Raw genomic sequence first — 18,372 nt, forward strand, 5'->3', positions numbered from 1 at the left:
TTGTGGCCCTATTAGCATCTTGTTTCCCTAACAGCCTGTCCCTGCTCCACAAAGCATCCTCTACCTACACTGGAAAAACACAGAATGTAAAATGGCTGCTAGATCGGGTTCTGTTATAGGGTGGGGGTGTGTCTATGTGCTGAAATGTCTCAATTGGCTGTCCTGTCCCACCTGATGGATGTGTCATGGGTCAAAGTTCGGCGAAATGCAAAAGAATATGGCGCCGGCGGACATCGCCATATGTTCGCATGTTCGGAGAACCGCGAACACGTAAAGTTTGCCGCAAAACAACCGCCAGGCGAACCGCAAGTCCATCTCTAATAATTATCACCTATCACAAGAATGGGGACCCAGTACCCTTTGGAGCCCCCCTGAAATGGATGGAGCAGCTAGTCGGAAATGCACTCCGTTGCTGCATTCATTTTTCTGGGAGTGCCAAATATTGATAAGCCCTGTACTTGCCTATCTTCGCCGCTCCCTTAGAAGTGAATGAAACAGCGGAGCGGTTTTCTGACCAGCCACTCCATTCATTTCAGAGGGGCTCCACAGGATCACAGCTTGTGATTGTTGAGGGTACCAGCGGTAGGACTGCCACCGATCTAACAGTTATACTTGGTATAACTGGAATACTCCTTTAAAGGGGTTGTCCCATTTTTGACTTTGGTGGCATATTGCTAGTATATGCTGCAAATGTTTGTTAGGTATAAGTGCCACCTCTTGAAAAATGAAAACACAAGGCACGTTACAAATATTTTAAGATTTAGTTACATGTCGAATGCCTCTCAGATTATGAATATATTTGAATACATCTGAAATCTACAAGGTTGGTTATGCACGATATGTGATGCAAGGGTCTACCATAAAGTTTATCCTTTGATCATGTGAGAGCAGTTAATACATGGATGACCTTGCACAGGCACTGAAAATTAGAGTGATTACTTCTACTATGCTTAAGATACCCTGGTATGTAAGCACTTACTGTATTAACTCCCACCCTACTTATATTTCTGGACTGCCTAAGCAGAGCACCAAGGTTGTATCTAGAGATGAGCAAATTTTTTAAAAGTTTGATTCGACTGCTTTGCCGAATTTTAAAAAATAATTTGCTTTGTGACGAATTACTTTGTCACGAAGCGCATTTTTTTTGTTAGTAGTGGGTAAAATGACAGGGAGCTGCGATAGCGCCACCTCCCATTATTGTACCCCCCAGATGCCGCGTTCATACATGATCGCGGCTTCTGAGTGTAAAAACTATGTGAAATTAACACACAAAAAATCAAACTTACCTCATCCATTTGCTCGTGACGGGCCGGCCTCCGCCACCTTGCTTGAAGATCTGGCTTGAAATTTCTATGTCACCATGCACGGGATTTCGGCCGAGATCTTCAATCAAGATGGCAGCTGGCGGCCCATCACGAGCAAATGGAGGAGGTAAGAATTACTTTTTTAATACTATTTCAGGTTAAATCGATTTGCTTACACGAAGCACGAGGGAATTCGGCTTCAAGGCGAATCAAATTTATCCTGAAATTCGGATCTAATTCCACTTCGTGGGATTCGATTCGCTCATCTTTAGTTGTATAATTTCTTGGTTTATAGCAAACACAGAAATTTATCACAGCATCTTCCAGAGACCCCATCTGATTTCCAAGCCATCACTTTTCTTTTCCCCCTTGGGCAACGGTCGTTGCATAGTTTGAAGTTGCATGTGCATTCACTAGGAATAGTTGGACAACACTCTCCATAAGGCGTATGGGGCTTTGTCGCCATAGAATCCCTTGGACATTGCAGTGGTTCTACTTCAGGACAAGTGACATTGGCACACAACCGCTCTCCTGTAAAATAAGAACAGAAATCATTATATCCAAGCTAACTCACCTCATCACCGCCTGGTATATATAGTACATACTTGACAACTTAGTTACACATGAGGACTAAGAGCACGGTGCAGAATTTTTCAGGGTGTCGACTCATTTTTAAGGCCTATCCCCTTTTCCATGTATGTTCACCCCTTACATATGTGTTATGCCCATTTCTATGTGTGTCATGCCCCCTCAAAGCAAGTATAGGTGTTGGGGCTGTGTCTAATGATGTAGCATCCCGGTACATACCTGCACCAGTTGGCAAGTATGACTTAGTAGCAGATTAATGAGTGGATGTGCAGACTCCCTTGGAGACTTCCCAGTTTCCATGATCAAGCAGGGTGGAATTTTGGAGTGAAAAATGTGTAGAAATGTAAAACTGGGAGAGGATGTTACTCTAGCTTGGTTGGGTAAACAGTGCCATGTAGTTGAGTGAGTGTGAATAAGAGTGGGTGTGGTTTGCATCATAAGAATTACTGCGGCCAACCTAAAGGCTATGTACACCTTTGGAGGCAATTTTATTGTTATTGTATTGTACTCATTTGAACTAAAAATCTTTTTTTAGTTGGTCTGTATTATTTTTTTTTAGCCCCTTTCTCTGTACAGCCTTGAGATTCTCTAATAGCAGGTTCTGTATTTTTACTGTTTCCCATTAGTCAGCTCAGCTGACAGCTCCTTTTTTCTGATCTCTGACCTTATAAACACTCATTATTGGTGGGACCTGCACCTATCAGAAAACAGGGGCATATTCTAGCTATATCCCCCCCATTGTTTGAGATGAGACAACCCCTTTAACTAAGACTGTTTGAAAAGTAGTTTCATTTAAGAGGCATTGGAAAGATACAATAAAAAAAATTGTGAAGATGGACCTTGTCTTTAAATTAAAGTGGTAAATTGAAAGCCTGGTTCTTATGTTAAGGCTTTACAGTATGTATAGTCTCTAGATATTACCTGTAGTGACCAATTAGATTTCATTTCTTATTGTTCAAATGCAGTTTTGGAAAATAAAACATTGACCTGATTGATACTATTGGCACTTGCTCCATTGAGCTGAATAATTTTAAGGCGTTAGGATTGTACTTCATCTCTGGACTATATTCCATCATTAACAAGGTAAAAAGTGTCTTCATTTAACCTACTATGGAATTGCGTTATAAATACTGTATATAGAACGGAAGTCATACTTAGCACTCTGTGGCAACTTTTTTTATCCGGGAATTCAAAAGTACGGTCACAACCGCTCTGTTGACAAATACACTGGTTGTCCACAAGGTTGCAGCCATAGCGGGTACAGGTATATTGATACAAATGGTCAAAAGAAGCTTAAAAAGAAGAGAGAAAAGTAAATTGGTGTGTAGAATAGGTTTCTGTCTCCTCTTAAAGTGAACCTGTAACCACAAAGTGCAATACAATCTGCAGTTAGCATGTTATACAGCAGGTGGAGCTCAATGGTGGATTATTATATACTGTAAGCATTTTGGGTGGCTGCCCAGGGTCCGAGGCTCCTTGGGGGCCCATAGATGTCCAAAGTGCTCATATTACAAACCACTGCTGGATTAGTCCAAAGCTTGTAACAATGTAATGCATGACTGTCTGCCATTGGCAGTATGGCCACTACTGTTCTCAATGGCTGACTGCCTCACTTAGTTCAGTCAATTAGCAGTTCAACATCTTAGACCCACCCCAACAGTTTTGTGAAGTGCTGTCTGTGAGGAGGAGATGGAGACTGAGGCAACAGGATGCTGGAGAAGAAGAAGTGAGCAGTAGCAGCAATGAGAAGTGATGAGGTCAGACAGTGAATCTGCACTGTCTCTTCACTGTCGGAGGAGGGAGGTCAGGGTGCTCATAAATCTTCTCTGTATTCTTTATGCAGTGACTGGGTGTTGTGGTGTCCACAACACTTCACTGGATCCCCCGGTCACAATCAAGGTGTCACTGTGTTTTGCTGCTCTCTGAAGGGGATGGTAAGGAGTGGTGCACACCAATGGGAAATAAGCCCAGAGAGTCAGGGTTTGCAGTAAACCAGTGTGCTTCTTTACTGAAGGAACTGCAAAACAATACAGGGCTAGTGCAGCAAGGTGTGTGACACAGTTGTCAGGGCAAAGTATCCCTGTCTCAGCATCTTCTGATCACTCATGCAGTCTGGTAGAGTCTCTCCTGCTAAACACTAGGCCCTATCTGCAGAACACTGGGGGCTCTGACTACTTTTTTTTATACAATATACTAACTATTCCAAAGCCTCTTAGTGGGCTGGGTGAAGTTGGAGGAGCACAGCCTAACAAAAACAATGTTGCAGTTCATGGCTACCATAAACTTGTATTGTGCCTCAATGCAAGCCAATGGGAATGATTATGCAGTTTCCAGATATAAATAACCGTCTGACAGAGCTAAAACAGTCAAAAGTTCACGGTGTCTGTTGTTTCCCCTCCAAAACCTACCTCTATATAGTCACTTTTGAAGACTGTGGAAAATTACTGGCTTATAAGTGCATAGGCTGGAAAGTTCTGAAGTCTCTCAGTATTAGCTGGCTGCGCATAAACCCTTTCCTTTCCACAGTGCAGTGCAAATACAGTACAAATGAACAGGACATATTATAATAAACATACAAAATGCAGTTCAACAATATAATAGTATGTGTAAACAACAACATAAACCATAGTGCAAGTTAACCCAGCGCAACATGTCAGGAACATCCAGGCATTTTTACGAATGGCATGCAGGAAAGCTAGCGATGTCCTGGATAAGTGGCATTGAAAAGGTTAAATTATCTACCGGAGTATGTGATCTAAAGCAACACCTATTGGAGCGTGAGGTATTTTGGATGTTAACCCTAACCACTTAGGGGGTCATTTACTATGCTCAAATATGCCTCAATTAGGCATATTTCAGGACGCAGATAGCAGCGCAACAGTCAGTGTCCCAGGGTCTGATAGGACTAGGCTGTTAGTGTTCCACTTCCAGCCTCTCCTCCTTTTTAGGGAGTGCTGCTGAAAGGGCCAGTGTGCACATTCCCTCAACTATTCCCACAGAGGAGGGTGGCCGAGCAATAGGTTTTAGCTAGCTAGTTTTCTGAAAAGTTTCACCATTTGTCTTGTTTGCTTTCCCGCGTACCAATCTCTGACACAATGAGATTTGACTGACCTGACTTCTGCCTGTTCCTCATTTTGACTTTGTGCTGCCTCCCCTGATCCTCAGACTCACTTTGGATTGTGGAAACTCTACCCGCCATGACCTCAGCTTGTTTCATGACTACGGTCTTAACGGTTCCTTGGTGCTCTTTCAACATATGTCTTGACCCCTGTGAATCAGCAGCCACTAAACAGTGACTACTCCTAGAGTTAATGGCCTAGTGGTTCTCCTGCAGTCCAGATCCCTATATGGGAGTTAAAGGGGGACTACCACCAGGAGGGTCACTTGGATAATGCTCTTAGCAGCAGCCCCCAAGTCAGATTTCTTCAGTGGGACAGCAAATCCCCCCCCCCCAAAAAAAAAAAAAATCTATATATATAATTCGGCAAAACATTGTCAGTCACTGATAATTCCTCCTCTGTATACAACTGAAGTCAGAAAGAGCAGAGATATTAATGTATAAATTGCAAGGTTTGCTGAATCTTTTCCCACAAAACTATATATCAACCTGCTCATTTCCTCCTGCTCTGTAACCTGCTATTTGCAGACTGTACTGCATTTCATAGTAACAGGTCCTCCTCAAATACTTACTAATTTCTCACACAGCTTTGCATAACTCAATAGTGCAATGTGACCATAAGAAACTTTGTAATATGTGTTATCAGAGAAAAATGCCTTGTTCTAGAGCTATCAGCTGTTTTATCCACCCTCTTTCTTTTTCTAAAAGGCCTTTGTCTTTAAAAATCAGGAAAAATCTATCTTGGATGGCTTCTGCTCCCTGAAAGATCTGATGACATCATCCCATTGAAGTCTTTGGAGAGGGGAGGAATGAGTAGGAACCGAGGAAGACAGAAACACACACAGCAAGAGAGACTGCATAGCATTGTCAGACTGGCCCACCAGAGTACCAGAGAATCCTCTAGTGGGCTCAAGCTCAGATATAATGAAGGGTCCATTATAAAACAGAGATTTTTATAAAATAGGACTCCTAAGCTATAACAGAGGATAATTAGGAGCTGACCTAGGAACCAATAGCCATCATATATTAAACCACACAGTATATTATCGATAAGTTGTAGATTGTAAGCCCTCACGGGCAGGGCCCCCTCTCCTTCTGTACCAGTTTGAAACTCATCTTGTTTATGATTAGTGCAATTGTCTGTATTATGTATGTGCACCCCTTATCATATGTACAGCGCTATGGAATGAATGGCGCTTTAATAATAAATAATAATATTAATAATAATAATAAGTTCGGAATGTGCAATGATGAAAACATTTAAACAGTAAACATACAATATGTTCTTTATACACAAAGTATGGGCGCTCAAAATCATTTCCTCTGGTGGGCCCAAGAGAATTCAGTCCGATGCTGCTGCAAGTTTTTGTCTGAGCCCAAGTGCTATATTCCTATCCATACAGGTCAGTACTTCTCTGGAATATTCTCCATAATCCTCTGAGTGAGTGTGATGAAGTTGGAAGCAGATTTTCCTCTACTTCCTGTGTGCCGTGGATGGCAGAATTAGAACTGCAAACTACGGATCTAGCATGCAAAACCCGTAAAAAATTGCCAGATACAAGTGATATAATGGCTAAAAATAGTACTATTCCTCACATACAAAAAGTGACAGAGAACAATGCCAAGTCCAACCACGCGGCCTTAACAGACATTAATTTAGGAAGGGGGAGGGGGGGTGAGGCATTCTAAATTTTGTTATGGGGCTTTATGATTTCTTTGTATGCCCCTGCAATGTTTACTTATGGTCAGCATGGGTGGTGTCAGAGGGGACAAAAAAATGAAGGAATATTTTTTGTAAAGGTGCCAATTTTAGATAAAATGCTTGTTTCTGTGCTCAGGTAAAGCAATAATACCAAAATAAAAGGTGGTCACCAACTAAACCACAAATCAAACATGGATGCAATGAGACATAGATCTCTCTTCCTAGGCCAGTGATGTCATATTCATTGGTTACATGCCCTAGGCACAGCTCGATCCCTTTCAAGTGAAAGTGGCTGATCTGTGAAACCTGGGCCCATAAGAGGATCCTCTACCTTTCTAACCAGATAGGAGTGGATGGCGCTGTGCTTGGTAAACTTTAAGAAGGCCGCGGCTTTCAACGAAGCACAACAGCCTCTTCAAATAGCTGATCGGTGGGGGTGTCGAGTGTTGGAACCCCCCCACTTGCATACTGATGACCTAACCTGAGGATAGGTTATGTGAGGGATGAGACTCAATCTTTGTGTCTACAGCGGCCATTTTACATTGTATGACCTTTTTACGAAGTTGATAGATCAGTGACTTTTTGCATGCCAGTTTCTGCAGATTCTGGAAGGAGTAACTTCGCCCCCACCTTTTCTATTCTCGAGAAATGGAAACTGCTTGGTGTGCTATATTTCTACTTCCTGTAGTCTGATAAATGTATGTCTCTGCGGTTAACTGACATTTAAATCTTCTGTTACATAAGCATTAATATATATATACATATATATATGTCCAGATGTTTTGTGATAAGTGTGTGGGTGTATAACCGGAAATGGCCCTAATGTGGTATAAGTATTTGTCTTTCATAAAAAAATAAACAGAGACTTGTTTGAATACAACCTTGATGATTGTATTATTAAATTCCTCCAAGTACTCGATACCTATTTACCATACTAATTTGGAACTCAGCATAAATCAGAGTAGGGGTCTTTGCCCTGACAGTTATCAGTACAAAACACTTGATAAATCGCTTCAATGTTAATACTGTGTTTACTAAATGGCCCGAATGTTAGTGCTCACATCAGACTGTCTCCTCAGTAGGGCCACATAGTACTTACATAGCAGTGCTGGTTTGCAGGTATTCCACACTTCAGTATGATCTCAGAGTTAGTGTTAACATAGTAAAAACTACTACGTTCATGGTCAATGTGTAATATTCTGGGAGAGTACTGGGACTTTGTTACTCCGAGTGAGGGGCAGTAACGTTTTAAAACTTAAAGTTTAATTAGGACTGTTTTAAGAAAAAGCCCCTACCAGACAAACAAGACAAACGACAATTAACAGTGTGGGACCCACATTAATGAGTCACCATTGTACGAATCCGCTGGTAATATTACAGAACTGCGGAGCCGAACAAAAAAGCAGCACCATATGCAGTCTTTTGGTAGGGTGCCGCAGACTAATAAAGATGCCAGAGGCAAATAAAAGGGTGGATCTTACCGGTGGTGCCAGTTGGGACCTTGTAGTCCAAAACCCTGGAGGATGAGGGGCTTCTCAGGTCCGAAAAACGCGTCCTCTTTTCAATTTCACCTGGTGCCAGGGGCTGCAGGGAGAAACTATCCCTGTTTTTGCCCTACTTGGCCTGTAAATCCCTAGGTGCCTCCTAACACGGGGTCCTTTCCCCGCAAGGGGTGGCCTCGTCCGGAACCTAACCCTAATAAGTGAACCCTAATTGACCCTATAGGGACAGCATGGATTGGCCCCAAGGGTGATGATAGCTAGTAGGGTGAAAAATGATCTAAGTTCTGATAGATTTATTCTGCGTCCCTACGCGTTTCATCTAATGGAGAATAAATCAAAACTACAAAAAGTACCTCCACTTCATAAAGATAGAATGAAGACCCCCCGACTCATCAGGGGACAGGGGTCATGGGTGGAGGATTAGGTCTATACCCTTATCCTATTGTGATAGATAATGGGAAAGGGTAAGCCAAAAAGGATTGCGCAGACCTGACTAGACCAGTGTGGTCCCAAATCAGTCCGGATACTATTGAGGTCATGGAAGCCGCGTGGCTGGTGCCATGAGAAGCGGGAGTGTGGTTTGACGCCCGCATGTAGTATCGGCGTCTGTCTGCAGACAGACGCCGATACTACATGCGGGCGTCAAACCACACTCCCGCTTCTCATGGCACCAGCCACGCGGCTTCCATGACCTCAATAGTATCCGGACTGATTTGGGACCACACTGGTCTAGTCAGGTCTGCGCAATCCTTTTTGGCTTACCCTTTCCCATTATCTATCACAATAGGATAAGGGTATAGACCTAATCCTCCACCCATGACCCCTGTCCCCTGATGAGTCGGGGGGTCTTTATTCTATCTTTATGAAGTGGAGGTACTTTTTGTAGTTTTGATTTATTCTCCATTAGATGAAACGCGTAGGGACGCAGAATAAATCTATCAGAACTTAGATCATTTTTCACCCTACTAGCTATCATCACCCTTGGGGCCAATCCATGCTGTCCCTATAGGGTCAATTAGGGTTCACTTATTAGGGTTAGGTTCCGGACGAGGCCACCCCTTGCGGGGAAAGGACCCCGTGTTAGGAGGCACCTAGGGATTTACAGGCCAAGTAGGGCAAAAACAGGGATAGTTTCTCCCTGCAGCCCCTGGCACCAGGTGAAATTGAAAAGAGGACGCATTTTTCGGACCCGAGAAGCCCCTCATCCTCCAGGGTTTTGGACTACAAGGTCCCAACTGGCACCACCGGTAAGATCCACCCTTTTATTTGCCTCTGGCATCTTTATTAGTCTGCGGCACCCTACCAAAAGACTGCATATGGTGCTGCTTTTTTGTTCGGCTCGCAGTTCTGTAATATTACCAGCGGATTCGTACAATGGTGACTCATTAATGTGGGTCCCACACTGTTAATTGTCGTTTGTCTTGTTTGTCTGGTAGGGGCTTTTTCTTAAAACAGTCCTAATTAAACTTTAAGTTTTAAAACGTTACTGCCCCTCACTCGTTCTATACATTCCTTGTTACAGAGCAGTACACCTCGGGAGAGTGCTTTAACACTATCTCCCTCTAGGGACCCCCCTTTTGTTTTTCAGACTTTGTTACTCCACAGACCTAGCAGAATCATGTCACCTGATGGGCCGAAGCAACCGTAATCGCATACTGATGTCTTCAGTATGTCATGACGACACTCCATGCCAGCCGTCATTATACTATGCGGGGCAAGCCCAGGCACCGCATAATTCACCTAGCTTCTGCCTGGTGCTGGCAGCCAAACTCCTGTGTTCCACTCTGCAGGCCTTAGTCAGTTAAGTCTCTTCCTGTGTGTGAACTGTCTATTCATGGAACCTCACACTGCAATACTGCAAGGGTTAATTCCCATTTTGCTTTGTGTGCATCTGATTGTCTAATGAGCTAATCAGCTTGTTTTATTCCTTGCCTGAATACCCCCTAGGTTTCTCTAGCTTGCTAGACCTTGCTAAAACACTATATTCAGTTTGTCTGCCTGTGTACTGACTTCTGCCTGATTCCTAGATTCTGACTACCTGTTGTCTGACCTGACCTGTGCCTGCTCTCCATTCTGACCCTGTGCTACCTGCCCTCACCTCTTAACTGTTTCATGGATTTGCATATACTTTGACCTCTACCCTGTCCTCTCTCTGTTTCATGATGATGAGTATTGCCTGATCCTTTGGTCCTTGACATCGGTGTCTCTGACCCTGCATGTCAGCAGTCAACCACATGGGGGACTATTCCAAGAGATAGTACCAATTAACACAGTAGGGGACAATATATCTTTTACTATATTCATTTAGGGACTGGCTAAGCAAAATTGGCAAGTAATTATTGGGAACCAGACACCAGACTACTAATGGTGAGTAATGGACATTATGTACATACTCTACACTGGTGACAAGGGTTTAGCATAAAAGTTACATTATAAGTCATCAATATGAATAAAACTTAAACAAACTTACGATCATCAAACTGTGGATCACAATACAGAGGGTCATACCGTTCAAATGAGAAGTTTGGTATGCATGTACGCTTAGTTACACAGTCACACATTCCCATGACTTTAAAACAGCCATAATGCTCAGGACAGTCCTCATCATCATCTTCAGCATAGTGTGATGGGGTTCTGTAACCAGGCATATCTGTAGTAGCAAAAAAAAAAAGAGTAAAATGATTAAACATTTATTAAACAAGACATTTTTTAAAGTGGGACCCAACAATTAATGTAGTAGATTAACACAATCAAGTAAGTATGGTCACAATAGATAAGTAATAAAAAGAAAAATGTAGCAGCACTACAAAAATTGGTTGTTTCCTTACTGTGGTGGTGCTCGCCGTGCCAGAAGCCAGTCCTATGCTTCCCCAAATCCAGGTACAATTGAAACAGAAAACAGCAGCACTCTCCAGCCTTGATCCTTAATGCTTTATTTCACCAAGACAAATGCGACGTTTCGATCAGTGTGATCTTTCTCAAGCAATCTCAGAGAAAGATCACACTGATCGAAATAAGTAATAGTGGTCACCCAATAAATCAAAGACAATCAACTAACTAGTGTGGGGAACCTTGTTAAAACTTAAAATTTATTAAATAAGCATTAAAAATAGGCCCATATCATTAATAGAAATTCAAAAAGTAAACTCACTAATCAAATATTAAACAAAATTAACAAAACATGGTGCCCGTTTCACAGCACCCTTGCAGTGTATATCACAGCGTAACTCAACAGGACCAGGACAGAAGGTAATGTATAGACTTAAAAAGGGGTTAAAGGGACACAATGCTGGGTCTCTTACCCTAGAAGTCCCTACAGCTCCCTCCAAAGTGTATCTTCCTATATGGCCCTGGTAGTCCCTTTGGAGTACGGCGATAACTGCCCAGCTTCGTCAAAGGGATGAAACAAAAAATATATAAACACTCACACCAACTTCACAGAATGTTCCAACGCTTTTTAATGGTACTTGCCAAATCATCAGGGGACAAAGTGACTGTCGTGGCGATGTAGTGCCAAAATAGTACTAGTGCCCAGATTGCCCTAGTATGGGCTACACATACAATTACAATCAACAGCTTTACAATAACATTGTCACAAGCAGGTGTGTAGTGACAAGGGGGGGATCAATCGCTCCGATATACTCATCTGTCCATGTACGGTAAAGATGAAGCATGGGTCAGAAATATGGCATCGCGTCCAGCCACCAACCATACGCTGGACGCAATGCCATATTTCTAACCTGTGTATTTTTATGCACTGCATAGAGAATACTAATGAGTGCTTCCATTATGAAAACGCTCACTAGTATGCAGGAGGGGCAGGAAGCAGTGAATGAAGCACTGGACTCACCCCTCCTCCCTGGTGTTCTCCGGGCGTGCAGCACTGTCCTGACTGCATCCTGGAGAATGGCGGCGGAGCAAGAGAAGTAAGTTCATTTATTTATTTAATTTAAGTAGTGTTGAGCAAAGCAGGCTTCCGATGCTTCATCAGAAGTTGTTTAATTCAAAAATTCAGAATAATACTGTACGGAGATCCGTCACCGTACAGTATTAGAATGTATGATCTCTGATGAGCCGAAGTTTGTTATTCGCGAAGTCGCGCGTGACTTCGTTGAATAACTTCTGTAGTTGATTTTTAAAGTGGAAAAGCACTTTAAAACTTGATACAAAACTCGGCTTCGGTTCCAACTAGTACCTCGGTTCTGATTTAAGGTCTGATTGGGGGGTCTGATCTGAGGTGTATATGGGGATCTGATCTGAGGATCTGATATGTGGGTGTGATCTGAAAGGTAAGGGGGTATTTTTGAACTATATAAGGGGGTATTTTTTGTACTGGTGCACAATATTAGGGGGTATTTTTTGTACTTGCACACATTATAAGGGGTGTTTTATGTACTGGTGCACATTATAAAGTGGTATTTTGTGTGCTTGCAAACATTATAAGGAGGTATTTTTGTACTGGCACACATTGTAAGAAGAATTATTACTACTGAGGGACTACGGGGAACATGATTACTAGTATGGACATAGTAGAGGCATTATTCCTATTGGGGGCACTGTTAAGGGTCCATTCACACATCCGTAGTATATTGCGGATCCACAAATTGTGGATCCGCAATGCACCTGGCCGGCACCTCCATAGAACTGCCTATTCTTGTACACAATTGCAGACAAGAATAGAACATGTTTGATTTTTTTTTTTCCCGGAGCCGCGGACCGGAAGATCGGGGGAGCACTCCAGAAATGCGGATGCGGACAGCACACTGTGTGCTGTCCACATCCATTCCTGCCCCATAGTGAACGAATGGGTCCGCACCTGTTCCGCAATTTGCGGAATGGATGCGGACCCATTCTGCGAACGTATGAATGGACCCTAGCACTAAGTGAACTCTGTCAGCTAACTACTTATTTTGGTGGGACTATTACTGTAGGGGCCACCCTGGCACAGTATCAGTTTAGCATATTTATTTTGGGGGGAGATATTAGGTTTACACTATTAGTGTCAGGGACACTATTTGCTGGGTGCAGTTATGTGTGTCAATAATTATTGAACGGGGCACCATCTGCATGGTACTAGTATTTTCAGGGGGGGGGTTATCTGTTTCTCCAGTATATTTTTGTCGAGCACAGCAGGCAAAGTATTGGCCATCATGGCCATCTGGTCTGCATGGAGAAGACGAGGAAAAAGAATATCTACATCAGAGAAGACATCACTGGTTGTAAGAGGTATGTGGCGCTGTATTACACTGTATGTTTTATAGCGATGTACGTAATGTTTTCCAAATATGACTTTAGCAGTAGGGCTAGAGGGAAGGGGTTAGGTTGAGAATTTGGCATGGGGGGGGGGGGGGGCGTTTCATTTTTTGCCTGAGGCAACAGAAAGGCTAGGTGCACCCCTGCCCCTCACCACAAATGAGGGAAGGAGGGCCCAAACTGAACTCTTGCACCAGGGCCCAAGGGCCTTTAGCGATGCCCCTGATACAAGATACTTGAGTGATGTGTATGAACATAGAAGAGGAGTCTTTAAGGCTACTTTCACACTTGCGCTTGATCGGATCCGTTCTGAACGGATCCGATCATATTAATGCAGACGGAGGCTCCGTTCAGTACGGATCCGTCTGCATTAATAACTTTAAAAAATTTCGCAAGTGCGCAAGTAGCCTGCGCGGATCCGTTCAGACTTTCAATGTAAAGTCAATGGGGGACGGATCCGCTTGAAGATTGAGCCATATGGTGACATCTTCAAGCGGATCCGTTCCCATTGACTTACATTGTAAGTCTGAACGGGTCCGCACGCCTCCGCACGCCTCCGCACGGCCAGGCGGACACCCGAACGCTGCAAGCAGCGTTCAGCTGTCCGCCTGTCCGTGCGGAGGCGAGCGGAGCGGAGGCTGAACGCCGCCAGACTGATGCAGTCTGAGCGGATCCGCATCCATTCAGACTGCATCAGGGCTGGACGGAGGCGTTCGGGTCCGCTCGTGAGCTCCTTCAAACGGAGCTCACGAACGGACCTATGAACGCTAGTGTGAAAGTAGCCTAAGTAAGATTATGGAGCTCTCTGCCAGAGGAGGTTGTGACAATGAACTCGCGTTCATACGGGCAATGGATGCATTTCTTGAATATAACAGTATTATGAGTTATAGTTTTCTGGAGAAGGTTCGTTGATCCAGGGAGTTATTCGGATTGCTAGATTTGGAATTGGGAATGAAAGATTAGGAAAATTGGCCTTTGTCTCATGAGAGTTTGTTGTCTTCCTCTAAATCAGCTTTGCAGTATAACAGGTTGATCTGGATAGACATGTCTTTTTTCAGCCTTAAAATTACTTTGCTATGTAAATGTCCTACCAAAAAGTACCATAGAGTTTAAAATAAATCATGAGTGTAAAAATGTAGCTCGGTAGAATATAGAAACAAACAGGTAAAAAAAATTTGACCTTCTAGATTTTGTACAGTATAAGCACAACTTTGGGGATCCAAATCTTCAATTTCTCTACAGCGCCATAACAGGGGCTATAAAAGCATTGCATCTATTAAAATGAGTGCGCTCTCCATTTAAGGCCTCATGCACACAACCATGCTGTTTTTTGCAGTCCGTAACTGCAGATCTGCAAAAAATGGAATCCACCCGTGTGCCTTCCGCAATTTGCAGAACAGAATGGGCGGCCCATTGTAGAAATGCCTATTCTTGTCCGCAAAACGGACAAGAATAGGACATGCTATATTTTTTTTGCGGGGCCACAGAACGGTGCAACGGATGCGGACAGCACACGGAGTGTGAAGCAAATGGGTCTGCATTTGAGACTCAAAAAATGCGGCTCGGATGCGGACCACAAAAACGGTTGTGTACATGTAGCCTAACACACCACCAAGCCTGTTCCTTGAGACAAAGAGATGCACTTTGGAGCTGCTCTGTCTATCAGCTGAGGTTCCTGAAAGTGGAATCTCATCTCTATTGACTCAAAATTCTGTATGAGGATGGCTTTTTGTGGCAATTGTTGAAGCACCCAAATGCATCTGTCACTATAGTATTCCCTCCCTTGTCTACATATCCTTGCTTTTTTATAGCATTTCATTATAATAAACTTACCTTTGCATATTCCTGTATTTGGGATTTCTACCAGCCCTGTGCCGTTTTTAGCTGCACATTTATAGGAAGAATCACAATAGCCATATTCCCAGTCTGGGCCTCCACAGATCTCTAGAACTTGCTTTGCACAATGTTTACAGCACCCACATGGATCTATAGCTTCACTTCCAGGGCACGGAGTTATCATTGGGGGGCATTTTCTGTTTTCGCATGCTGTGCAGTTGTAGGCTGACTGTGCAGGCTGGAAAAAGCAAGGGACAATAAATAGCAAGAAGAAAACTGATGTCATTGTCACCCAGCTGATACAAACACACTGGAGCTTGGTGTATGCTGGTATGAGGCTTCTCTCTTTCCTACTAGTAAAACTGTTGAACCCAAAAAGTTTTTAAACTTAAAGCATCATCGCACAATAGACTGCAGAGCAAACACCACAGGGGACACTGACCTGGCTGATGCAAACAAAAAAGAGCAAAGTGCAACCAACGAGGTACTTGTGTTTATAGATAATAATTTTACTAAATACACCAATACAATCAACATCTTGATTGTGTGTGTGTGTATATATATATATATATATATATATATATACACAGTATATACAGTACAGACCAAAATTTTGGACACACTTTCTCATTCAAAGAGTTTTCTTTATTTTCATGACTATGAAAATTGTAGATTCACACTGAAGGCATCAAAAATATGTCATATTCTAGGTTCTTCAAAGTAGACACCTTTTGCTTTGATTACTGCTTTGCACACTCTTGGCATTCTCTTGATGAGCTTCAAAAGGTAGTCACCTGAAATGGTTTTTACTTCACAGGTGTGCCCTGTCAGGTTTAATAAGTGGGATTTCTTGCCTTATAAATGGGGTTGGGACCATCAGTTGCATTGTGGAGAAGTCAGGTGGATACACAGCTGATAGTCCTACTGAATAGACTGTTAGAATTTGTATTATGACAAGAAAAAAGCAGCTAAGTAAAGAAACCTGACAGGGCACACCTGTGAAGTGAAAACCATTTCAGGCAACTACCTCTTGAAGCTCATCAAGAGAATGCCAAGAGTGTGCAAAGCAGTAATCAAACTAAAAGGTGGCTACTTTGAAGAACCTAGAATATGACATATTTTCAGTTGTTTCACACTTTTTTGTTATGTATATAATTACACATGTGTTAATTCATAGTTTTGATGCCTTCAGTGTTTCATGAAAATAAAGAAAACTCTTTGAATGAGAAGGGGTGTCCAAACTTTTGGTCTGTACTATACACATAGTATATTCACACCTCAACATTGAAATGTTGAGAGAGACTGAGACTAGTACACAAATGGTACACCACATACGCCGTATTGTAGGCCAGACGATATACCTGGTATGCTGAGTATGTGTGTGCACTAGTATAGACCAGGCTTTTCCCCTCTGGGTTTCTGAGAAAGATATTTCAATTAGCTTTCCTAAACCTATCTGATGCCAGCAGATGCTAGACATGATAATTTGCAGAAATCTATATTTTACCCAGAAATCTACATGAACATTGTCTAGGCTACAATAGTCATTATGTATATCAACTGGTTTCCATAACAGAAAAAGCGCCCACCCAGAGGTTCCTCCTACTGCCGCAGAACTAGAAATGTTTTTCTCATCTGCTTTTCTCTGATTAAGGGCTTTTATCCTGAAATAACTAGTTAAAGATGTGAGGAAGGCTTAGCTATTTTTCTAGCCATGCTACATAAGCTTGTTTAAAAGACCGGAAAGCATCTCTACCAATCTGCTGTGTGGAAACAATGTACAGCTATTTGCTGCTGTGTTCTCCTTACTGTTTACCTACTTGCTATGCAGCATCAAGTATAATTATAGCTTCTGCTGTCTCTTCAATGGGACAGCACCTTCCTATTCACCTGACGATACACCTTTAGCATTTTTATTTCACTATTTTGAATCAACTTCAGACACCTCCAAAGTAACCTTCAACAGAAAGTGAAACAAGAGAATTATAACATCCTACAAAGCTTACACCTGTCTCAATAAAACATGAAAGTTAGTTCCCTTTCTCGAATAACAAGAAAACCAGAACATCTCAAGAGAAACTTGTTTTACTTGGTTGATTTTCCTTGTGGGGTACTCTTTGGGGTGCTCTTTATCATTAGGGAGACAAAAAATAAGCATGAGTATTGTATGTCAGGTGAGACTACTCACATATCTTAATTCATCATTCTCTCTCTCTCTCTAAAAGAATTTGGGTTCAACTGAATCCAAACCGTTTGAGAATTCCAAATTGGTAGAAACAGTTTGCTCACCCTTATATTTGCATATAATTAGCAAGTCAATCGATTCTGAGATTTCCACCATTTATACGACTTTTCCTTCTTGGTATTGCAATTTCAATGTTGAGGAGTGTATATACCGTACATATATGTAAAGACAAAGCACGTCACAATACCTAATACATATAACACATAAGTATAGTAACATAAATAGGATGGTTGCTGTGTATGCCAAGATGTTGATTGTTTTGGTGTATCAAATTATCAAGATCTGCTGCTGGCAGTAATAGCTGACCAATAACATCCCATACGTGCTCAATGGGGAACAAGTCTGGAGAACCTGCAGGCCATGGTTGCATGTTTAGGCCACACAGGATGCTAAAAGTATCATTGGCAACATACTGTCTGGTGTTGTCCTGTTGAATAACGGCTCCAGTGACACTTGAACAATGACCATACCATTGGTTCCACAATCAAATCAATGTAACGCTGAGCTGTTAGTGTACCTGAAATGAAGACTCGAGGGCTATAGCAGCTGTACCTTATGCCTCCCCATACTATAATCCTGAAAAGTAGGACTGGTGTGATATTCTCTTGCGAAGACCTCTTCATGGTGTTGCACACAGGGTCTCTAGACCAGTCTCCGATTATCATTGCATCTGAGACAAAAGCAGGAGGCATTGCTGAAGAATATAGACATTCATTCCAGCCTCTACTGTCGTCTTGCTGTGCACCATAATAGTGGAAGCGGTGGAATAGTGGAAGCGGTGGCAGGAGGTCAGTGAAACACCTGTAGCTGGACTTCTAGCTTGT

The 18,372-nt window shown here is 42.6% G+C and overlaps 1 protein-coding gene across 1 annotated transcript; it reads right to left on the reverse strand.

The window, feature by feature from the left end:
* Positions 1 to 747: 747 nt before the first annotated feature.
* LOC122929330 (cysteine-rich motor neuron 1 protein-like) lies at positions 748 to 15,660 on the reverse strand. Its single transcript, XM_044282861.1, has 4 exons — positions 15,301 to 15,660; positions 10,685 to 10,864; positions 3,047 to 3,184; positions 748 to 1,835 (listed from the first exon to the last, which is right to left on the reverse strand). Exons 1-4 carry the CDS (start codon positions 15,587 to 15,589, stop codon positions 1,594 to 1,596), a joined length of 849 nt encoding a protein of 282 aa, XP_044138796.1. The 5' UTR covers positions 15,590 to 15,660; the 3' UTR covers positions 748 to 1,593.
* Between the last annotated feature and the right edge of the window lie 2,712 nt (positions 15,661 to 18,372).

Source organism: Bufo gargarizans, chromosome 2, assembly GCF_014858855.1.
Source record: "Bufo gargarizans isolate SCDJY-AF-19 chromosome 2, ASM1485885v1, whole genome shotgun sequence".
In the NCBI taxonomy this organism is placed as follows: domain Eukaryota; kingdom Metazoa; phylum Chordata; class Amphibia; order Anura; family Bufonidae; genus Bufo; species Bufo gargarizans.